Here is a 24,588-nt window from a genome sequence, read left to right as displayed (position 1 = left end):
TAGCCATCTCTCTCCTCTTCAATCTGTTCAAAATTCTGCTGCACCACTAATATTCCGCCAGTGTCGTTATGCTCATATTAGCCCTCTCCTCAAGTCACTTCACTGGCTTCCTATCCGTTTCCGTATACAGTTCAAACTCCTCTTATTGACCTATAAGTGCATTCACTCTGCAGCTCCTCAGTACCTCTCCACTCTCATCTCTCCCTACATTCCTCCCTGGGAACTCCGTTCACTGGGTAAATCTCTCTTATCTGCACCCTTCTCCTCCACCGCTAACTCCAGACTCCGTTCCTTTTATCTTGCTGCACCATATGCCTGGAATAGACTTCCTGAGCCGGTATGTCAAGCTCCATCTCTGGCCGTCTTCAAATCTAGGCTAAATGCCCACCTTTTTGATGCTGCTTTTAACTTCTAACCCTTATTCACTTGTTCAGAACCCTTATTTTATCATCCTCACTTTAATATTCCCTTATCTCTTGTTTGTTCTGTCTGTCTGTCCTAATTAGATTGTTCAAGTGTACAGCGCTGCATACGTCTAGTAGCGCTTTACAAATGATAAGTAGTAGTAGTAGTAACATAGTAGATGACGGCAGAAAAAGACCTGCACGGTCCATCCAGTCTGCCCAACAAGATAAACTCGTATGTGCTACTTTTTGTGTATACCCTACCTTGATTTGTACCTGTCCTCTTCAGGGCACAGACCGTATAAGTCTGCCCAGCACTCTCCCCGCCTCCCAACCACCTGTACCGCCTCCCACCACCGGCTCTGGCACAGACCGTATAAGTCTGCCCAGCACTATCCCCTCCTCCCAACCACCAGCCCTGCCACCCAATCTCGGCTAAACTCCTGAGTAGTAAATAATGATGGGATGAACAGGGAGAGGAATGGCCAGTACGATAAACGTGGTGATGCCCCTGTATAAGACTCTGGTGAGACCTCATTAACTCTGAAATGAGGGGGTATAGGATGAAGGAGAAAGGGGACAGACTCAGCAGTAATCTGAGGAAATACTTTCTCATGGAAAGGATGGTGAATTTGTGGAACTGCCTCTCGGTAGAAGCAGTGGAAACAAAAACAATATCTGAATTCCAGAGAGCTTGGGACAAGTACATAGGATCTGTAAGGGAGTGATAGGGAGAGTAGATGGCATGGATGGGCAGACTGGATAGGTCAAAAGGTCCTTATCTGCCTACATTCTTCTCTGTTTCTATGAAAAACTGTAAACTGATACTGTTTGATAAGAGATTTTGAAGTCTTACTGCAGGAATGTCCACGTTTAAGTACATAAGTAATGCCATACTGGGAAAAGACCAAGGGTCCATCGAGCCCAGCATCTTGTCCACGACAGCGGCCAATCCAGGCCAAGGGCACCTGGCAAGCTTCCCAAACGTACAAACATTCTATACAGTGGGCCACATAATAAGAAATCCATGTGCAGACAGACTGCATGAATATTTTAGCCCCAGCATATGCCTGTACAACCTATGTCTAGCGACCGTGACTTGGATGAGGTAAGCCAACTTTTGATTTGAGACATGTAAGCCTTGCTCTGGGATCTGGCTGGAGCCAGACCTGGAACTCAGATTTATGTTCTATTAACTCAGGAGTTGCAAAGCAGATTACAATTAAAAATAAACTTCTCAAAGAGAAAACAATAAAAACAGAGAATTACTATCAAAGTATACTAAAGGTAAAGCAACCAGTTATTAAGTTTAGGGGCAGATACTTTTTCACATGGATGTTATGGGTGTTGGATAACTATTCTTTAAATAAATGAAATAATAATTTTAAAACGGTGTTATGTGCAACAAAGCTTTGTGCACCTCCTCAAACTGGGAGCATGTCTCCATGGACAATCCTTGGAATGCCTCGAGTGCTCTACCCGTGAGCTTTCCTCCTAAATAGTGAACCCAGTCCTTTCTCAGGAACCTCACTGAGGCAGTACATTTTCTCAAAGGCAGTTACATATCCATCAATGTCACCTAGGGTGAGTTGGGCCCAATCCAGGTTGTGGATCCTGCCTCTGGCTTCGGAACAGAGAATGGACTGGAGCCCAGAATACAACCCATTTCCATCTCCACTTTCTGCAGCTGGAATTAACCCTTCTTGTGCTGTGCCTCCCGCTCCTGTCACTCTACTTATTTCTCTCACTGCTGTTACTCTTCCATGTAGATCCACCGGATTTCAGCTGGTGAGGCATCTGGCCCTGCCCACGGAGAGTTTGATTTCCCCTCCAGGAGTGGGACTCCAAACAGGTGAGTCCTGCTGCTCCCCCTTGCTGAGGTCATCTGGTTGCTCTCATGTTAGGTCAGGTATATCCGGTGTCTGATGGCCACTGCCAGTCGCCATCAGCATGCAGCTAATCTCTTAACACTACCCAAACAGAAACTGAACAGGGAAGGGGACCCTGTTGCTGTTGTATTCATTCACTGTACTCTGTGTCTGGAGGCTGCCGATAAAAAAAACCCCCAAAACATAAAACTGAACCAATAAGTGGATAGTGACCCTCATCTCACGCACTGAGCCTGACAATCCCACCATGGCCACGAGAAAAGGGGTTTGTCATGCCTTGGGCTAACCCTGGGGCCACCTGGAAGGTCTGGCCCAGCAATGCCCAGGGCCACCTGCACCTATGCACATGCCCCTACACTGGCATACCCTATACCCGCTCGCTTGCTCTGGACAAGTTCGCCACCTGCAAACTATTCCTCTGGTGGTTTCTACGAGAACTGGGGCCACAACCCTAGAAGTCCCATAGTACCTATAAAACACCCACAGACCAAGAACACAAACTGCCAGGATTCTTAGTCTGTCCAGGACAACAGAGCTAATAAACTAACAGGTTTAATATCAAAAAAAGTAGTACAGTGAACAGTAAAAGTTTGAACAACAAACAGGAACACATAATATAAGGATTTTGGGTTAAATCTAGCTGAACACTTTTTACTACTTAAGTAGTACCTGGGGAGGTCAGGAAAAAAAAACTGCTCACAGAATTGAACAGGGCCTCATTGCAGAGGTCTGCTCCCTCCACACTCCCAACTGAGACTGAGGAGTAGCACCAGTGTTGCCAATTACCCGTCCCCAAAACCCGCCCAAAAAGTTCACACCCCCGCCCCTGCCAATCCCGCCGGCACCAACCCCTGTTAGATATGACAAGTTGGGTATAGTATTTCATGAAAAAGGTGGTGGATGCTTGGAACGGCCTCCCGTTGGAGGTCGTGGAGACGAAGACTGTGTCCGAGTTTAAGAAGACGTGGGACAGACATGCGGGATCTCTTAGGAAAAGGAGGAATTAGTGGTTACTGAGGATGGGAAGACTGGATGGGCCATATGGCCCTTATCAGCCGTCATGCTTTTACAAGGCTTGAAAAGAAGAAAGGCCACAGCCCTCAGGACTAAGCTCAGGCTCCAAGTACAGAAGAGCACCTTAAGCAGGAATCTTGCACGCTTTCCTCTCTAGAGAAAAGTATTTCATCTGAAAGAGTAGCAAGGAAGCTTTTCTGACCACTTCCCTAGACATTCCAAGCCAGAACAGAACTCTGCTTTCTGCAAAAGATGAAGTTAATGCACTCACCAATCTCCTCCATGGAAAAAAAAGGTTGTAGGAATGGACCTTCAAGGGGATATAAAGCCTCCTTCATAATGCTGAACTCACAGAGGCTCCCATCTCTAAACAAGGTCCATTACATGTATCTCTTCTATACCAGTTGAAAGCTGTAAACATTAATGCTGAGAAGCTTCCCATCAGACTCTTTTCACAGCCCTGACCCTAAGACAGAATGGAGAGGGATCTTCCAAGACATCCTTAACAGAGTGAGCAGTTGGAAAAGAAGACAAGATCAAGACAGTGGCCATTCTGGTGAGTAGGTAGTAGAGCACAGCTGAAGACTGAAGGAGGTTAAAGCAAGAAACTAAGAGACATCTTTGACTCTTATGTCTCTTAGTTTCTTGCTTTAACCTCCATCAATCTTCAGCTGCGCTCTACTACCTACTCACCAGAATGGCCACTGTCTTGATCTTGTCTTCTTTTCCAACTGCTCACTCTCCAGTTTCTGCACCTCAGTTCTTCCTCTCTCTGCCCATCATTTGTTAACCTTCACACTTAAACACCCTCCCCCCCCCCAGTCCCGTCCAATCTCCACCTATACATTTAGGAATCTTCAGGCTATTGACTCTTGAACTCTCTCCATCTGTCAGATGTTGCAACCTTTTAACTTCAAGCTAAGGGGTGAGAGGTGAGAGGCTTGGAGGCTTTCTGAATGGTCAAAGTTTAAGTCTTGAGGAATCAGTATTTCTGGATTACTGAAACCGGTAAGCTCTGAAAGGCTCAGGGATGATACATGTAGCTTGACAATCAATCACCTCCTTGTACTGTGTAAAGAATAAAAAAAATCTGAAAGATGATACATCTTTCATAAATACCTCCAGGGGAAGGCTCCAGTGGGTTTGTGATTCACTGGCAGTTTCAGAAGTAAGCTCTTGTATCAAGCTATAGCCCTACAAAAGCAGAATGTGAGCTGGAATTGGTCAACTAAAATGACCATTTATGGGTCTAAATTACACAGTCAGACCCAATAGCCAGCTGTAAGTAGAACTTTACTGTTGGAATGCACAGCAGGCTTCAGCTGGTGAATACTGCTAATCTCTCCATGTAATGATATGGACCTGTATCCGCAAACGAACCTTTTCCGGAGATGGGAAGGCGGTAGAAATAGAGGACATGAAATGAGGTTGAAGGGGGGCAGACTCAAGAAAAATGTCAGGAAATATTTTTTCACGGAGAGAATGGTGGATACTTGGAATGCCCTCCCGTGCGAGGTGGTGGAGATGAAAACGGTAATGGAATTCAAAAATGCGTGGGATAAACATACCTGCCCCTCTAAATGAATGAATTACGTATTTAAAATTAGGCCTGTGAAACTGAAGGCCTAACCTTAAACAGAATTACCAGTGCAGTTGCTGGTATGAAAAAAAACTCAGTGGTGCAAGTTACAGAGTTAGCGCTGCTGAACATATGAATGAAATTAGGTTGGATGGTCCAGCTCAGGTTCTGTGTGTTCAACGTTTGGGTGGTTGATATAGAAGCTAAGGCAGAGACCAAAAACACCAAGATCAATGTTCTCAAAATCAAAAATGCCAATTTTGACAAAATGGCAAAGTACCTGAAGGCATGAATAAATTTGGATTTAGCTCATACCTTTTTCAGGAGTAGCTCAAAGTGAATTACATTCACATACACCAGGTATTTTCCTTAGAGAATGACATTGGGATGGGGACACGCGGTTACCTGCGGTAATGGCAAAATGTAAATAATAATTACCATGGATGCAGAAATTAAAGTCGTTACTGCCCCGCGGGAACAGTAAAAATAACCTTGTCTCCGCAGTAAACAAAAATGACTTTAAATTTTACCGTGTTCCCTTCATTTCTGCTGCCGGCTGCACCTTCTCCCGATGCAATTCCAATGGACCACCTCTCCCTTCTTGACGCTGGCCTATGACTACCCCTGCTCCCCGCACTCCAAGAATGACATTATCTGGCTCACTGCCCACCACTCAATTAAATAGTGTACCGTGAAGATGTGCCATTTTGTGTATGCACTACATGAGCGAGTCAGTGGTCAGCAAGCAAAAGCGGGAGCCATAGGACATAGTGTGAGTGAGACCCATCCCGACTGACTACAGGGGATGTCAGGTAAGTTCACTCCCAGCAAGACTGCCAGCACTAACTTCCCTTCCCCCTTCTCCCCAAGAAAGCAGCACATGTAATTTACACAACTCCTAAAGTACTTATTAAAGTACACCGTGCTGAATCAACAATATATTGGTTACCTTTCTTTTTTAAAAATAGCATTGCTTTTGCATGCTTGTGGCACAGAGGCTGTTTCTAATTATTTTTAGTTTATTCTGTGTAGGAATTTGTAAAACCCAAAACAGCAAAAGACTTGTCACTGTGGTTTATCTTGTACATTCACCTCACATTTCTAAAGATATTTTTTTCCCTTTCTAAACAAGGTAGGAAAGCTGCTTAACCAGCTAGAATAAGATGTGTTTTATTTGCTCACCTTCCCACAAGGATTTTTAAAATTGTCTGCTGAATGCTGGGATGGAGAGAAATGAAATGTGCAGGGCTGGGCTCTGCTCCCCAAGTCCTCTCTTCCAGGTTTATAAAAAGGTTTGGACAATTTCCTGGAGGTATTAAGGTAGACCTGGGGGAGGGGGGGCAATAGATACTGGACTAGATGGACCTTTGGTCTGACCCAGTATTCTTATGCTCTTTTGTCAGTTCCCACAGTCTGTAGTCCCAGTTTATAATAAGGCCTTTCCGAACTTAGATAACCTTGGCATTTTTTCAAAGATTTTTAGGAAGAAACTATATTTTGATTCTAATGGATCTCCTAAAAGAGGAAATAGTTAACTAAAACTAAATGGACATAATCATACAGGAGCCAAAAACATTTCCCTTACATATGCCGCTGGCGGTGCCAAGTGAAGTGAGACTAACTCAGTTAACTTTTGGGAGTGTGGGGGGACTATTGCATTTTTGGCCCGCTTTTCTCCTTCTCTTCCTCTGGGCTTCTAGTTCAATCTAATCTCACATCAAGCCCTGCACAGAGCCACTGACCATGGTTCCCTCTGAAACCCAGCAGGCAGGCACTCTAAATTTGGCCACTAGGTGTCACCATTGTGTGATGATTATGACGACTTCCTTCTCCGTACAGTTGGCCCAGGCGATGATCGACCCGAGCTTGGAATGAACCCCAGATCCTGCCACTGAACTAGCCCTAAGTCTTATGCTTCAGGGTAATTTTCAGACTGCTCATATTGCTGCAAAATCTGTGGGCAATTTTTACTTGCAAATTCTGCCCAAATTTTTAAAATGGAAGTCAAAGTGTTACCCTCATTGATGCAATACATGCACACTTTCACTTTGAAAACGGCTTAAAGTCAAGCACCTTCATACATCTGCATCTCCTTTTCTGGCTGCTTTTTCTTATGGAACATTTAAAAGGACTATGTAGGGGGTGGAGTCAAGACGGCTTGGGAGCTGTGAGGCACATTCATAAAAGCATAAGAATAGCCGTACTGGGTCAGACCAATGGTCCATCTAGCCCAGTATCCTGTTTCCAACAGTGGCCAATCCAGGTCACAAGTACCTGGCAGAAACCCAAATAGTACCAACATTCCATGCTACCAATCCCAGGGCAAGAAGTGGTTTCCCTCATGTCCATCTCAATAATAGACTATGGACTTTTCCTCCAGGAACTTGTCCAAACCTTTTTTAAACCCAGATACACTAATCACTGTTACCACATCCTTTGGCAATAAGTGAAAAAATACTTTCTCCTTTTATTTTAAAAGCATTTCCAAGTAAGTTCATTGAGTGTCCCCTAGTCTTTGTGCTTTTTGAAAGAGTAAAACATCGACTCACTTTTACCCATCCTACAACACTCAGGATTTTGTACACCTCAATCGTATCTCGCCTCAGCTGTCTCTTTTCCAAGATGAAGAGCCCTAACCTCTTAAGCCTTTCCTCATGAGAGGAGGAGTTCCATCTCCTTAATCATTTTGGTCACTCTTCTTTGAACCTTTTCTAATGCTGCTATATCTTTTTTGAGATACGGTGACTAGAATTGCACACAATACTCCAGGTGAGGCCACACCATGGAGCAACACAGAGGCATTATAATATTCTTTGTCTTATTTTCCATCCCTTCCCTAACAAGCTCTAGCATCCTGTTTGGTTTTTGGCCACCGCCGTACACTGGGCATTTTCTGTCTTTTCCTTTATTATGGGCAAACACAAGGGGAAAACCCAGATCTATTCTTACAAGACTTGGTCTGTACCAGTGTTGAGCCCGATGGATTCTTCAGTGCAACGAGCAGCAGACTTGAAGGAATCTTTGTCAAGTTTGCTTGAGATGCGGTGGGAGGTGGGTGTAGAACATCTTTGAGCAGAAATGAGAATGCCCCTGAGATAAGTACATAAGTGTTGCCATACTGGGACAGACCAAAGGTCCATCAAGCCCAGCATCTTGTTTCCAACAGTGGCCAATCCAGGTCACAAATACCTGGCAAGATCCCCAAAACGTACAAAACATTCTATACTGCTTATCCCAGAAATTGTGGATTTTCCCCAAGTCCAATTTAATAATGGATGGCTGCCATTGACAAGCTTCTTTGCTGCCTCTTCCGACTGGACCCCTGCCGAAGTTGCTGGAGTGCTGGTGGAGGAACGGGAGCTGAGTGGAAGGAGTTTTGTGTGAGACAGCTGCAGGTAAACTAGCTCGGGTGAAGGGGATACCGCCTTGGGCAGAAGAGGAAATATCAGAGGCTAGGTAGGTGGCCTTCAGGTTTATTAAAACTCTGAAATACCACCCTAGAGACTTAACTTTCCGAGCTGTTTACAATTGTTAAAAACAAATTAAAAAGAAAATCTACTGAAATAGAGTTAAAGAAACGTACAGTACAGAGGGGAAGTCCATTGTACATAGTGCAGTAATCGAGAAATAGTACAGGACAGAGAAAAGATGCAGGTATTCTCCCAAGCGGCAATCATTGATCCCTGGCAGCATAGGATGGTAGTATTTCTAAGACCCAAAGGCGTCTTGAAAGAGGAAAGTTTTAAGAGCAGAAAGATTGGGTGAGATGGCTCTAGCCAGAGAGAGAGAGGAAGACTGTTCCATGATGTTTGACCTACCACGATAAAAGGCTTAGTATGAATAGAATCAAAGCTTGGAGACAGCGGCTGTGAGTTCTGGAACTGATGGTCTGTTATAATTACAGTTTTTGATTCAACGCTCAGCTGTGATCACGCTTGATGCCATTTAGAAAGCTGTTCTGGAGCTGAAGAAGGCTAAGATAGCGCAAGTGAATGGGTTAGTCCAGAAGGCTGGCTGGGAGGAAGAAATGGTGGATAAGAATGCTTCTGATTTGATTCAAATAATTTCTAAAAAAGAACTTAAAAACATTCAGATGCTACGTTTCTATGATTAAGGATGTTAGCAATTTACGACTGAAACTAGATAGTTTGTCAAGCTGTTAAAATTTTTGAATTTTCTTAGGGCTCCTTTTACAAAGCTGCACTAAGAACTGAATGGGCTTTGTCGCATTTGCCGCGCCGGAATCGCTACTGTGGCTTTGTAAAAGGAGCCCTTAAAGGTACCACTAACAGCACCTCGAGATACGTAGAAAAAATTTGTAACCAAGGTCTTAGGCAGTGCTTTTGTAGAAAAAAAGGTGCCGGTACTCATTATGGGCGGGGTCACCACATATGGCTCCACCCCTTTTATTGCCACATCCATATTAGCCACACCCCTTATACCAGCCATGGCGCATATAAACAGACATCCTTGAAAATATTATACTAGTCTAGGAGAAAAAAATAACGTGATTTGTTTTCATTATAAACTAGTAAAAAAGCCCCGTTTCTGATGCAAATGAAACGGGGGCTAGCAAGGTTTTCTTCTGTGTGCATGTGGGAGTGTGTGTGTCCCTGGCCTCTGCCCTCTCTCCCCTCCCCCCTCTGAGACCTTCACTGTTACAGAGAGAGCGATTTGATTTCATGCTTTGCTGTGTTTTTTCCTTCACTGTTTGTGTTACAGAGAGAGCGAGGGCGGGGCAGACACTCATGGGGAAACCGGTTATCTCTCCCCCTTCACACTTCCGGCTGGAGGCTTCATAGAACGTTGGTGGTGCCTTTTATATATAGAGATAATTTCTGTAAGCTGTTACAGCTCCAGTATACCCAGTGCAAAATAAGACAGCAGATGTAAATTCTTAAATTGGACATATTGTATCCCTGTCCAGCATTTCTCCTCTCTCTTCCCTCCCCTGTATCCCTGTCCAGCATTTCTCCTCTCCTCTTCCCTGTATCCATGTCCAGCATGTCTCTTCTCTCCCCTGCCCTCCCCTCCCAAGTCCAGCGATTCTCCTGCTGCCTTCACTGTCCAGCACTGCTGCCTTCACTTCAGGTTCACCGCGACTTGGAGAGGGGAGGGCAGGGGAGAGAGGAGAATTGCGACCGGGTAATCAAAAGATTTTGGAGAGTGTGAGCAGGAACGGGAGAAGCAAGTGAGCCGGACCTCAGGGAAAAGGTGCCGGTACGTTGTACTGGTGCGTACCGGCACAAAAAAAGCACTGGTCTTAGGTATCTCTTCAAAACTGGTTCCACTTATTACTAGATTTATTATATTCCAGGTGGTTAAAAAAAAAGCCTCAAAGTCTGGGAGATGGTATCGATACAAATGAACAACATGGAACTACCACAAAAGGAGGAGGAACCAATAATCCCTACGTCAAACTAGTAACAGCGAAAAGGAGTAGGATAGTCTGGCCTTCGCAATAACCAAGGGAGGTGTCTGAAAATTCAGTCTTTATTAGGAAACATCAATGCAATTCTTGAATGTTTTGATTCTGAAAGTGTGACTTTTGCTTTCTCATCTGACAAAGATCGGATACTTAACGCTGTATTTTAGGCATTGTGATAAGCTGTTTCTGATGTTCAAGATTAATATTTTTGCAGAAGTTTCACAAAAGAAAGTAATGTATCCTACTGAGACCAGGGCTATTACAACTGGGGGTTTAGTTGAAATGTCAGTTCAGTAGATTTGACTAATTTTCTGGCTTCCAAGAGCCTGCCATTCCCTCTGGGCTCTGGCTTGTTGCTGGTGGTAGCGAATGAAAATTCTCATTAAATAGTGATTCGATTCCATCTTCAGCTCTGTGCAATTGTTACTTAATTTTGTGACTTGCTCTTCTTTTTCCTTCTTGATTGTATATCTGCAGAACCAGCTTTTCCCGTATGAGTTTATGTTTGATTGGTTTGTTGAAATATTTATAAAAAATAAATAAAGTACTATTCATTTGCAAACCCAGCCCCCAGGAACATCCAGTGGTATGATGTCCATAAAAGATGGGGCAGTTTTCAAAAAGGCCATTCCGTGGCTAAAGCACTCAGAAAAATATACAGGAAATAAAGAAAAGCACATAAGCAGAGGACTGAAGCTGATGCACATCCCCCAGCCTTGTCCTTCAGCTGCATACGCACAAAGAGTCATTTGCTTTTTGAGGGTTCTCTAAGTAAATGATTTTGTTTTACACGTGTTTAATGACTGTTGGATTCAGATCTCCAGTGGTGATTCATCTTTGGTCAGCCTCTACTTTTGCCTGCTCTGATTCGTCATCGTAGAGGATTTCCTTGCTTTGTACTTTCCTTTGTGATACAGGCAGCCTGTCAGCAGATGCCCCCCTTTCAATGTTCCGAAAATCTCACTACTTCAGAGTAACAGCAAAGCAACAGGTGGTCCAAAGACATGAGGACAACTGAGGGAGGTTTCGCAGCATTCCTCAATCTTTAGATAGGAACCAAGTGTGGATTAAGCGTGAATATGGAGGTGAACTGATTCTTTTGTATGTGCCAATGCGAATGGCCTATACTCAGAGTCTTTTGGGCTGATTCCAGTGTGCTATCATGCCAGGTCTCTGGCCCACAACCATAGCTCAAGTATGTGCAACAAGGGAAACTAGTGAACTCATCCACTCCGAAAACATAAGTTCACTCGATTTGGAGATAAAGCATAGCGTTTGAGGTGTTTGAGAAGAAATCTTCCCAACTAAAAGATGCAGATGGGTTCCCTTGCCACAGGGAAATGGAAGCTGTGTCCAATCAGTTACAAAAAAGCCTCCCTCACCATTTCACACTTTATTAAGGGATCTTCCCAAACCTTTATAATAACTTTCAGGAATTCTTTCTCTGTGCCATTCAGAAGAAGAAACGATAACACTAGTCACAGCATAGCAAAACCATATTTCTTAACAGAAATAAGTAGAGAGGTGTGGTAGCCGTGTTAGTCCACTCTTAAAGGTTATCAATAGAAATCAAACATAATAAAACATGGAAAAGAAAATAAGATGATACCTTTTTTATTGGACATAACTTAATACATTTCTTGATTAGCTTTCGAAGGTTGCCCTTCTTCCTCAGATCGGAAATAAGCAAATGTGCTAGCTGACAGTGTATATAAGTGAAGACATTCAAGCATTACTATGACAGTAAAATAGATACCATTGGAGATTCTACATGGAATGTTGCTACTAGTGGAGATTCTACATGGAATGTTGCTATTCCACTAGCAACATTCCATGTAGAAGGCTGCGCAGGCTTCTGTTTCTGTGAGTCTGACGTCCTGCACGTACGTGCAGGACGTCAGACTCACAGAAGCAGAAGCCTGCGCGGCCACATTGGTGATCCGCAAGGGCCGACCTCTACATGGAATGTTGCTAGAGGAATAGCAACATTCCATGTAGAATCTATAGAAATCAAACAAAATAAAACATGGAAAAGAAAATAAGATGATACCTTTTTTATTGGACATAACTTAATACATTTCTTGATTAGCTTTCAAAGGTTGCCCTTCTTCGTCAGATCGGAAATAAGCAAATGAGGTAGCAGATAGTATATATAAGAGAAACATCAAAGCGTTACTTTGACAGAGTGGGAGGGTGGGGGTATGCATGGGGACATCAAAGCATTTCATTGATATTCTAACAGAATGGGTGTTGGTAGGTGAGAGGAGGGTAATAAACAGAGAAATACAGCTTTATGTTTTATAATGAGTTAGAAAACCCAGATCCTTATTAAGTCCTGTTTGTTGGGTGTCTACACAGACATCACATGAAAATAGCCAGTGCCAGTCAGGCCCCCACCCCTGTGGGCCAACACTTCACTAGACCAGAACACTGCACCAGTGATTTATTTATTTATTTATGGTTCATTTCTACCCCACATTTTCCCACAAATGCACAAATTTCACAGTAAGAATACTGAAAGGTAATTTTAAAACAATACAGGAACGTAAGACCTTTGAAATAAGAATGATTGAATATTTTGACACCCAACAAACAGGACTTAATAAGGATCTGGGTTTTCTAACTCATTATAAAACATAAAGCTGTATTTCTCTGTTTATTACCCTCCTCTCACCTACCAACACCCATTCTGTTAGAATATCAATGAAATGCTTTGATGTCCCCATGCATACCCCCACCCTCCCACTCTGTCAGACTGTCAAAGTAATGCTTTGATGTTTCTCTCATATATACTATCTGCTACCACATTTGCTTATTTCCGATCTGAGGAAGAAGGGCAACCTTCGAAAGCTAATCAAGAAATGTATTAAGTTATGTCCAATAAAAAAGGTATCATCTTATTTTCTTTTCCATGTTTTATTTTGTTTGATTTCTGTTGATAACCTTAACAGAAATAAAAATGGAAGACAGAATTTCCTACGTTGATGTCAGACCCTATTCAAGCTGGGAAGTAGAAGGATGGGGGAGGGGAGGAGGAGCAGTAAATAGCATCTTCCATGCAACCAAATGTGAAGCCAACTCCAATTTATAATCAGAGTCTTGAGAGATGAGGACATAGTAAAATAGTAAATGATTGTAGATTCGGTCTGCTAACAAGGCTTGTTATTATAGCCCAGCATAGTCACATTCATTAATCAATACGTTAAACCAACAAATCAATAATCCAAACATATTGTTGGCTAATTTCAATCTTAAGATGTCTTCCCCTCCCCCACTGAGATACACAGCATATGACATGAATGCGATATAAAATACGCAGATTTAATCCTGCTCTCTCACTGCCTTTTCCAGGACTCAGACCACAGAGATCTGCCCAATACTGGAGTTGCTGCCTAAGCCTCATTCCTGCCCATCATGACATGTCAAGTGGTATGAGGTCATTTACGTTTTGATTTGAATGAATCCTCTTTCTATACAATGATCCTCTGTGTTAAAGCGACACAATTTTGAATTCTGCCACTGTTTTTTGTTTCCAAGGGCAATCCAGGCATCCACCACCCTCTGCTGATGTTACTCCTAAGTCTACCACCCTGTAACCTTACTTCATGTCCTCTAGTTCTACTGCTTTCCTGTCTCTGGAGAAGATTTGTTTGTATATTAATACCTGTCAGGTGTTTAAGTGTCATATCAGATCTCCCTGTCCCTCCTTTCCTACAGGTATTCATATGTCTACGCCAACTGTACGCTTTAAACTAATGTAGACACCACAAAAAAAAACATCTCAGTACTTTCTCACAATGCTACTACTACTACTACTACTTAACATTTCTAAAGCGCTACTAGGGTTACGCAGCGCTGTACAATTTAACATAGAGGGACAGTCCCTGCTCAAGGAGCTTACGATCTAAAAGACAAGTGAACAGTCAGTCCGAAAGGGGCAGTCAAATTGGGGCAGTCTGGATTCACTGAACGGTAAGGGTTAGGTGCCGAACGCAGCATTGAAGAGGTGGGCTTTAAGCAAAGACTTGAAGACGGGCAGGGAGGGGGCTTGGCGTAAGGGCTCAGGAAGGTTGTTCCAAGCATAGGGTGAGGCGAGGCAGAATGAGCGGAGCCTGGAGTTGGCGGTGGTGGAGAAGGGTACTGAGAGGAGGGATTTATCCTGTGAACGGAGGTTTCGGGTGGGAACGTAAGGGGAGATGAGGGTAGAGAGGTAGTGAGGGGCAGCAGACTGAGTGCATTTGTAGGTAAGAAGGAGAAGCTTGAATTGAATGCGGTATCTGATCGAAAGCCAGTGAAGTGACCTGAGGAGAGGGGTGATATGAGTATATCGGTTCTGGCGGAATGCTCTACATAATTAATGAGGAGAAAAGGGACCTCCGAAATTAAGCTAATTCTTTTTCATTCATTGGTCCAAAAAGCTCCTCTTATTTATACATATTATCAAAATTTCTCCAATAAAGAAGCAGGCAAAAAACCTCTAGCAAGCTTTATTCTTTAGTCTTCTGTTAGCATCAGACACAGGCCTTTCCGTTGCTTTAACTACAACTGACACTGGCAAAGTGGTTTTATACATCTTATTTAGCTGGATAGAATCAGGCGTAACTTAAGTTATTAGACACTCACAAAGCTATCAAACGTCTGCCCCGTTTCTTGTACATTCATTTCCAGACACTGTTTCTTTCGTGGTCAATCAAATCAATAACCATTAAGTAGGTAAGTTTTAAATGATTTTTGTGAAATTACCTCAGGGGTTAAAGCGAGGACTTTTATGCCATTTGCCTGTGGGCTGTTCAGGGGCTGAGTCTAGGTGGATTACAGGCAAGGTTGTAATTCTTGCACATGATTTATTAAATATGCTCACGCTAACATTTCTGCTGTGTAAATGATGGCAGGCTTCGGTCTAGGCAAGATTTCTCACAGACACATAGACACCAGCTTACCTTCCAAACCTAAAATTACCTCCTAAATACTAATAGCAGAATGAACCCATTCTATGACATTAGTCAAGGCATTCTATGCATGGCTGTCAGCAGGTTGCTTTGCACATCATTCCCTGGTGATACATGCCAGGGCTTTGCAGATTACAGAAAGTCTCTGCCCTGCACTCTCCCTCACTACCGCTCCGCTCACTGGTGCAGGAATTTCCAAAAGGCTTCAGCAATGAAACAGAGAAAAATCTTTCTAAAGATTCATTTGGATCCAGTTGTTTGATGAGGCTCAAAAGCTTAAAGGTCAGGTTTGTTAATGTCTTGCCCAAAGGAACAATTACAAAATATATTCTTTGGCTTTGCTGACAAGTGACTGCTCTGAGAGAAAGAGACCTCATGCAGAGAGCCAAATGGAGTCAGGAAACCCAGGGTTCAAGAAAGAGAAGCTGAGTCTTTGCTTAAAGCCCACCTCTTCAATGCTGCGTTCGGCACCTAACCCTTACCGTTCAGTGAATCCAGACTGCCCCAATTTGACTGCCCCTATCGGACCGACCGTTCACTTGTCTATTAGATTGTAAGCTCTTTGAGCAGGGACTGTCTCTCTTTGTTAAATTGTACAGCGCTGTGTAACCCTAGTAGCGCTCTAGAAATGTTAAGTAGTAGTAGTAGTAGCCTGAGCTCTCTGTCACAGGAGAGAAAGAAAGATTGCCACTCACTCCCCCCCCCCACAGCTTGATGAGTGGCCTAACGGATAGTGCAGTGTCCTTTGATCCTGACAACATACATGAGTTCGATTCCTACTGCAGCTGCTTGTGACCTCGGGCAAGTCACTTAACCCTCCACTGCCCCAGGTACAAAAACTTAGATTGTCAGCCCTCTAGGGACAGAGGGAAATGATCAGTAGTAGTAGAGCTCTTACACAGTTGTTCTCCATTTCATTGTGCCGTATGTTAGGTACAATTTCAACAACCAGAGGAAGCAAAATATATTTATTTTTTATTCATTTAGATTTTGCTCCCACCTTTTTCAGCAGTAGCTCAAGGTGAGTTACATTCAGGTACTCTGGATATTTCTCTGTCCCAGGAGGGCTCACAATCTAAGTTTGTACCTGAGGCAATGGAGGGTTAAGTGACTTGCCCAAAATCACAAGGAGCAGCAGTGGGATTTGAACCATCCACCTCTGGATTGGAAGACCGGTGCTGTTACCACTAGGTCACTCCTGCACCCCAAAGAATCTTGTTACTCTTTGGGGTTCTACATGGAATGTTGCTACACTTTGAGATTCTGCATGGAATCTTTATTTATTTATTTAGATTTTGCTCACACCTTTTTCAGTAGTAGCTCAAGGTGAGTTACATTCAGGTACTCTGGATATTTCTCTGTCCCAGGAGATAGGTCTAAGAGGGCAGATTCACCTTGCTAGGAAAAGCTCACACCGGAAACTTGCAGTTTTTGTAACCTTTTGGATTACAATAGCCCCTTTGATACCTGCAAAAAATTGCCCAAGACAGATGAACAGAGATTGGCTGTGGAAAGTGAGTCTTTCTTTAATGATACAATGGGATCACATTGTGGGCTTCTCAGAGAAAACTTAAAACAAGGGGTGGGGCTGTGATTCTAACAGAAAATCTATTCTTTCCTCTGTCACCTGAGACAGAGTTTAGCTGCGGGATGCTGAGATCAGGAAGGAAATGGCTCCCCGGGCTGGGAGGGCCCATCAAGAACTTGAGTAACTTGAGTCCAGCAAATGAACAGTAACTTTCCAACCAACTCAGAAATAAAAACAAGTGAAGTGAACCAAACTCTGACAAAGACAAATGTTGTTACCTTGAATAGCAGAAAGATAAACAAAGGAGTCTTCATGTTCCAGGTTCTCCAGGAGGATCTGAAAGCAGATACAACAGAGAAGCAGGTTCACACAGGTACGGCAGAGGGGTACAGGGGCACGTGTGAGGCAGTAAATGCTGATGTACAGGGAATTCCCAGCTAACATCAAGCTCCCAGAATGAAATATACTGCCGACAAACAAATGCAGCCCTGCTCAATCTGCTCTATTTCACTGAACAGAGTGTCTTAAAAATATTCAGAAAAGTCCCTGCTAAATTCCCATTTCTCCCACACCGTTTCAAACAGCGTGGGGGAAACAACACCCCAATGATCAAAAGTAATAGAATGCAAATTTATGAACACAATTAGTTTTGATCATCGGGGTACTTCTGTGGGGAGACTGTGCTGGTCAGCTGCTCCCTTCTGGAATCCCTCCCTACCTAACGGTTAATGCACTGGACTGAGAACCTGGGGAACCAGGTTCAATTGCCAATGCAGCTCCTTGTGACCCTGGGCAAGTCACATAACTCCACCACTACCCCAGTACACAACTTAGGCCCTCATGATCAAAAGCCCCGCGCTGTTCCAAACAGCGCTCTAAAAATAGCGCCGGGACAGAGCAGGGCTTTTCTGCATCGATGATCAAAGATAATGCATGCAAATCTAAGCAGCGCTATTATCTTTGATTATCATGTTGAAGTGCGGGAGAATTGCGCCTGAGCATGCGCTCAGCACAATCCTCCCGCACTTGTTTGTCAGGTCTGGCCTGTCAAAAGCCCAAACCTGTCAAACAGCCTGCCTAGGTCGAACAACGAGGGCTGGAGGCCCGAACAATGGGGGCTGGAGGGTCTCCAGCCCCCCCCCCCAAAACCCCCACAAAATGTCGTGGCCACCGGCCAAACGAAACCCTCTCCCACCCTGCCACCCAGCGATGGACCTCCAGCCCACCACAACTCCTGCCCCCCAGCGTTCTTTAAATCCCTGGTGGTCCGTGGTGGGTGACAACCCCCCTCCCGGCCCGTACCTTTCATTGGAGGAGGGACGCAGCAGGCCTGCCTCCCTCCTCTTCCAGTCGACGCCGCTTCAAAATGGCGGCGCCCAGCCCTGCGCATCTCAGGATGCAATGGGCGGGGCTGGGCGCCGCCATTTTGAAGCGGCGTCGACTGGAAGAGGCATGCTGCGTCCCTCCTCCAATGAAAGGTAGGGGCCGGGAGGGGGGTTGTCACCCACCACGGAACGCTGGGGGGCAGGAGTTGGGGTGGGCTGGAGGTCCACCGGACCTCCAGCACCCCCCCCCCCCGTCGCTGGGTGGCAGAGGGTTTCGTTTGGCCGGCGGCCACGACATTTTGTGGGGGTTTGGGGGGGGGGGGGCTGGAGACCCACCGGACCTCCAGCCCCCTGTTCGCGTTCGCTTTTGGGGGGGAACGGGGGCCTGCCAGCATGCAACTGCATGCTGGACAGGGCTCACCATTCCTCCCCAATGATCCGCAAAGTCTAACGCCAGCTCGGAGCTGGTGTTGATTTTGCTGCAGCCAGAGACCCAATCTTTGGCGCGCTGGCCGCTGATCATTGGGGATGAATGCGTTAAGCGCTGATTAGCATGCATTTGCAAGCTAATTGCACTGAGAGCCCTGTTTAGCATGCATGTGCATGCTACTTGCACTAAGAGCCCTCGAGTGCGCTGTTTCAGGCGCTCGAGGGCTCTGATCATGGGTCGGCTGCAAACTCCGGCGCTAGTATGGCATTAACAGCCTCTAGCACCAGAGTTTGCTTTTGATCATGAGGGCCTTAGACTGTGAGCCTACTAGGGACACAGAAAGTACCTGAATATATGTAAACTGCTTTATCGGTACCACAGAAAGGCAGTATATCAAATCCATTACCCTTCTATCATCATTCGCTACCAACCTCTTCTGCTGCAGATCAATTGTATGTCCCTTCAGTGTTAGTATCAACACACCATTCTGCTTTCTTTTTTGTTGCCTCCACCCTCTGGAACTCTCTCCCTCCTGAGCTTAGCTTACCTCAGATTCAGGGCATCTTTAAAAGCCCACCTTTTTACTCTGCCATTAACAGTGTTACCTGAGTTGGTTGGTAGTCATGTGGCACGTGGTCCCTGTCTTTTAACTTTTTTCCTTTCTTCTCTTTCCTCCCTTTCTTTTTTTTCTTCTTCCTATGTTTAAGTTGTAGTTCTTTTCTGTATTGTTTTATTATATTTTCTAAACCACTTAGATTCCTGTTTTGAAAAGCAGCACATCAAGCTTTTCAATAAACACAAACATAGGGCATATACAGAAGATTAAAAGCATGGCATGTTTTCCTTCCTCTAAGGCAGGGGCTACTCAAATGTTTTAAGTAGAGGTCCAGAAACTTCGGCTATCTGAAACCCAGGGTCCGTAAACTTCTGCGTGCACATCATGTCTCATGGTGTTATAAGGCACCATTGCTCTCAAGGTAGTGGAGACCAGGGGAAAGGGGAATGCACATTTCCCAAAGCTGACATATTAAAATTAATAAATTCAGAAAAAAAATCATACTTTGTTGTCCAAGTATTGCTTTGATCCTAGTGTCTATCTTCTGCTTTTCTCTGTTTTTTTCTCTCCAGGGTCTCCTGTCCTTTTCACATTTCTTCTCTACGTCCAGCATTCATCTTTTCTGTGTGTCTCTATCTGTGTTGTCCAGCATCTACCCTCTGTGTTCCTGCCCCTAGCCTCCCTCCATGTTCAGTATCTGTGTCCCTATCCTTCCCCTTGTGCCCAATATTGCTCCTTTATTTCCCTGTCCCTATGTTCCCTCCACAGCCAGCATCTCTTCTGTATCCCTGTCCCTCCCCATGTCCAGCTTCAGTCTTCCCTTCCTCCTGCACCCTCCCCTACCCCTGACCCTCCCCCCATCTGTGGTCTGGCATCTCTCTCTTCCTCCCTCTGCTGGTCCAGCATTTGCCCCTCTCTCTCTTGTGGTCCAATCTCTATCCATTCTCCCTCACCCCTAGGCCAGTATTTCTCCTCTCTCTTCCTCCTCCCCTTTGCTTGTCTCTTTCACTCTCTTTTCCATCTGCTCCCCCCCTCAACCAGCCAGTTCGGCATCTCTCCCTTCCTGCCCCCCTCGCCCGTATCTGACATTACTCCAACTCCCCCCCTCTGCCCTGCTGGTTCTCCACAAGCTGCAGCAGGTCGTGGCAGAGAGAACATTGAAGGCCTCTCTGACTGGTGAAGTATTTTTTGTGCTGCGTTCTGCCTCTCCAAAGCAATTTCCTGTGAGCGGGATGTGGCAGAGAAAAGGTTCTGCAGCCAGAGTGGCAGCCTCCAGTGCTCTGCTTGCCATGATTCACTGCAGCATATGGAGGACCGGTGAGGAGGGGTAGAGTTGGGTAAACTGTAGTGATGCCGGACCTAGGTATGAGGGGAGGGGAGGGGGAAGCTGAAGTGATGCCAAAAAGCCTGGCATCCTGACATTGGAAGGCTCTGTGATCCACTAGTAGCCATGCCCTGTGGCATATGCAGCTGCAAGCCTGCCACGCTCTCCTTCCCCTAACACATATACAGAAGACTGCAGGTATGCCACGTTCTCCTTACCTTAAGCACTTTTTCTTGCAACCCTAGGACCTGAAAGTCTCGTTGCTGTATTAAGTCTGCAATAGTTCTTAGGGCTGCAGCACGCACAGGAACTGCAGGATCATAGGCTGATGTAAAGATCTCCTGAAGCTGTTCCGGGGCGTAGGTGGAAGACAGCTCCATCTTGCAGATTCTATGTGCATGACTTTCTGGCCCACAGCCAGATGCAGGATTCTCTCTTGGGCTGTCTGACTTGATGGTACTGTTGCTGCTCTGTGGCTGCTCTAGGTTAGCTCTGCGTCTGTGCTGTGAGCTGCTTTGCTTCCCTGTCGCACCTCCATCCATTTCTTGTTTTGAGTGGCTCTGGGTGCCCTTGTTCCGGGCCCCTGCCCGGAAGGCTCCATGAGTGGCAATGCTGATGCGCAGATTAGATGCAAGCTCCTGGATGACTGGGTCTGGGTACAAGCAAGATATCTGCTCCAGAAGAGGCAACAGCTGCTTCATCACAGCAAAGTCATCAGACTTCAACTAAAAAGAAGAATGATCGCTTATATTAAAGGTGGAGATTCAAAGGTTTAACCAGCAGACTTTTGCTTTCAAAATTTTCCCACTACTGATGACGATGGACCCCCCCCCCCCCTCCATTCAGCAGGTGAGTAAATTTAGCCAGGCAAAAAAAAAAATAAAAAAGGCAGCTACAAGTGTTTCCCTGGCTCTGGTTCTTCGAATCTAGGCAGAAATCCCCAGCCACTAACAGCGGTAAAGGCCCTAACTGGACAAATTCGGACTGGCTAGATTTAGGAACATTTTCAGGTAAAAATCTAATTGGTTAGAAATTTGTTTTACAATAACTAGCTAAAGTGAGCCAAGGCTCTTCAAACCTTTTCCACAGATGGGACACGAATTGATGTTGAAAGGGGGCCAACTCAGGAATAATACCAGGAAGCATGTTTTTCATGGAGAGGGTGGTAGAAGCAAATAAATAAATAAATATATTTTTGTAGCGCTGGATATGACGGTGCACTGAGGATGGGAACTACTGTTGGGATGCTGCGGTAGCCTGGCGGTACTTCCTTTTTGTTTTTAAATTTTATTGAAATACTAGTAGAAAAGGCCCGTTTCAGACACAAATGAAACAGGCGCTAGCAAGGTTTTCCTCGGAGTGTGTACGTTTGAGAGAGTGAATGTGCGAGTGTGTGTCTGTGAGAGAGAGAGAGTGTGCCTGGGGCCCCTCCCTCCCACCCAGTTCCAGTGTCCCCCCTTCCTCCGTGTTCCAGGGTCGTCGTCCCTCCCTCCCTCCGATTTGCAAAGACCACCCTCCCTCCGATTTCCAGACCCCCCCTCGGAGTTCCTGACCCCTGGACCCCCCTGCCGTGACCCTCTCGAGCCCCCCTTCCCGCCACCAACCTTCCTCCGCCGCCGTCACGTACTTGTGCTGGCGGGGGACCCCAACCCCCACCAGCCGAAGTCCTCTTCTCGGCCGCGCAGCGTGGACGAATGACGTGATTAAGTTTGAATCAGTTTGTGTTCGTGCGTGGTTAGTGCAGGGGCCTGAGAACCTGGGGAACAGGGTTCAATTCCCATTGCAGCTCCTTATGACCCTGGGCAAGTCACTTAACCCTCCATTGCCCCAGGTGCAAAAAACAGATCGTGATCCCAGTAGGGACAGAGAAAAGTACCTGCATAGAGTACGTAAACTGCTTTGGAGGCACCATAGAAAGGTGGTATATCAAGTCCATAACATTTTACCCATCCATGCCATTTACTATCTCTTCCTCTCACTTAGAGATCCTGGGAAGCTGTTCCACAAGTTCACCACCCTTTCCTTGAAGAAGTATTTTCTTAGGCTACTCCTAAGAATGACCCGTTTTACCTTCATCCTATGCGCCCTCATTCCAGACCTTCCTTTCAATTGAAAGAGACTCGCCTCCCGTGTATTTATGTCATGGAGATATTTAAATGTCTCTATCATATCTCCCCTCTCCTGCCTTTCTTCCAAAGTAGAATCCAAATGAGTATCCGTTGCTCACTGGCCAATAAGTACGAACTACCTCTTATACAAACCAGGATAATAGTGCCACCAAAACTTATATCTATGGTGGATATTTATATGTTAATGTTTGTGTTTTGTCTGCGTTTAAAGAGCACCCTCAGATATTCCCACCATCGTAACTCACAGATAAATTACTGTTTTTTGTGGTACGGCATCTCATTTATCGGGTTGTTCCTTATTTTAATTTATTGTATCCCAATTCAGTGGGTATTGAACATTTGCTGAGAACTGATTCGCCTTAACCCTAGTCCCTGAAGAAAGACGAGTGAAACCCGTGGTGTCGGGCGTCTTCAGGGGAAGGCGGAGGACAAAGTGGACTATGTTGATGCAGTCGGGGCACTTATCCAATACAGAACTCAGATAAGTGATTGGTTATTTCTCATAACAGTCTTTATATGGTGGTACAGTTGAGATTAACAGTTTGTAGCTTTATGAGGTATTGGGCACACACATATAAAGTGTTATTTTAAAGAAATTAAAAATTTGGTAGAGTGTTGCACCAAATTAACGGCACCTGAATTGGGATACAATAAATTAAAATAAGGAACAACCCAATGAATGAGATGCCGTACCACAAAAAACAGTAATTTATCTGTGAGTGACGATGGTGGGAATATCTGAGGGTGCTCTTTAAACGCAGACAAAACACAAACATTAACATAGAAATATCCACCATAGATATAAGTTTTGGTGGCACTATTATGCTGGTTTGTATAAGAGGTAGTTTCTTCCACATATTGAAATCTTTAAATCTGTCCCCATATGCTTTATGACGAAGACCACTGACCATCTTGGTAGCTGCCCTCTGGACCGAATTCATGCTATTTATATCTTTTTGAATGAGTGGTCTCCAGAACTGTACTTTAAATGAGGTCTCACCAAAGACTTATAAAGAGACATTATTACCTCCTTTTTCCTGCTAGCCCTTCCTTTCCTTATGCACTCAAGCATCCTTCTGGCTTTTCCCATTGCCTTTTCTACCTCTTCGGCCAGCTCAAGATCATCACATACGATCAACACCCACTCCTCTTTTGTGCATAGAAGTACTTCACCTCCTAAACTGTACCTAAGGTTTTTGTAGCCCAAATGTATGGCCCTGCATTTTTTAGCATTAAATTGACTTCCCGGAACCTATGTACTAGAGGATGTATCACTACACAATAACCAACTCCCACAACAAAAGCACTAGAGGGTGTACCATGGCACACCAAGCAACTTCTCACAACTACAGCATACCAACCACTTCCCACAAAGGGATAGACTTAGAGGTTGCACCACTGCACATCAACCAACTCTCCAAAACCAAAAGTACTAAAAGACACACTGCCACATGTCAGCCTTCTTCCCACAAATGAAATATCATAAGTACATAAGCACTGCCACGCTGGGAAAAGACCAAAGGTCCATCAAGCCCAGCACTCTGTCTCCGACAGCGGCCAATCCAGGCCCCAAGAACCTGGCAAAACCCCAAAATTGAATAACGATCAATGGACTTTTCCTTCAGGAATCTGTCCAGACCCCCTTTAAACTCAGCAAGGCCATCACTACCTTCTCCGGCAATGAGTTCCACAGTCTAACCACACGCTGAGTAAAGAAAAACTTTCTCCAATTTGTTTTAAACCTACCACATTCTAATTTCATCTTGTGTCCCCTGGTTCTATTATTGTTTGAAAGTGTAAACAAACGCTTCGCATCTGTCCGCTCTACCCCACTCATTATTTTGTAGACCTCTATCATATCACCCCTCAGCCGCCTTTTCTCCAGGCTAAAGAGTCCTAGCCGGCTTAACCTCTTCTGATAGGGTAGTTGTCCCATCCCTTTTATCATTTTGTCGCCCTTCTCCAATTCCTTTATATCTTTTTTGAGATGAGGCGACCAGAACTGAGCTCCCTACATCAACCATCTCCCAGCA

The 24,588-nt window shown here is 44.9% G+C and overlaps 1 protein-coding gene across 1 annotated transcript in view; it reads right to left on the bottom strand.

The window, feature by feature from the left end:
• TANGO6 (transport and golgi organization 6 homolog) overlaps positions 1-24,588 on the bottom strand; it is a 178,950-nt gene that overhangs the window by 38,793 nt on the left and 115,569 nt on the right. Inside the window, exons 13-14 of the mRNA XM_030204644.1 lie at positions 20,645-21,151; positions 17,070-17,127 (exon numbers count right to left, since the gene is read on the bottom strand). Of these exons, the coding sequence (XP_030060504.1) occupies positions 17,070-17,127; positions 20,645-21,151 (565 nt within the window). The remainder of the gene's footprint in view (positions 1-17,069; positions 17,128-20,644; positions 21,152-24,588) is intronic.

This window comes from Microcaecilia unicolor, chromosome 5 (assembly GCF_901765095.1).
Source record: "Microcaecilia unicolor chromosome 5, aMicUni1.1, whole genome shotgun sequence".
NCBI lineage: Eukaryota > Metazoa > Chordata > Amphibia > Gymnophiona > Siphonopidae > Microcaecilia > Microcaecilia unicolor.
This window is presented reverse-complemented; position numbering and strand designations above follow the sequence as displayed.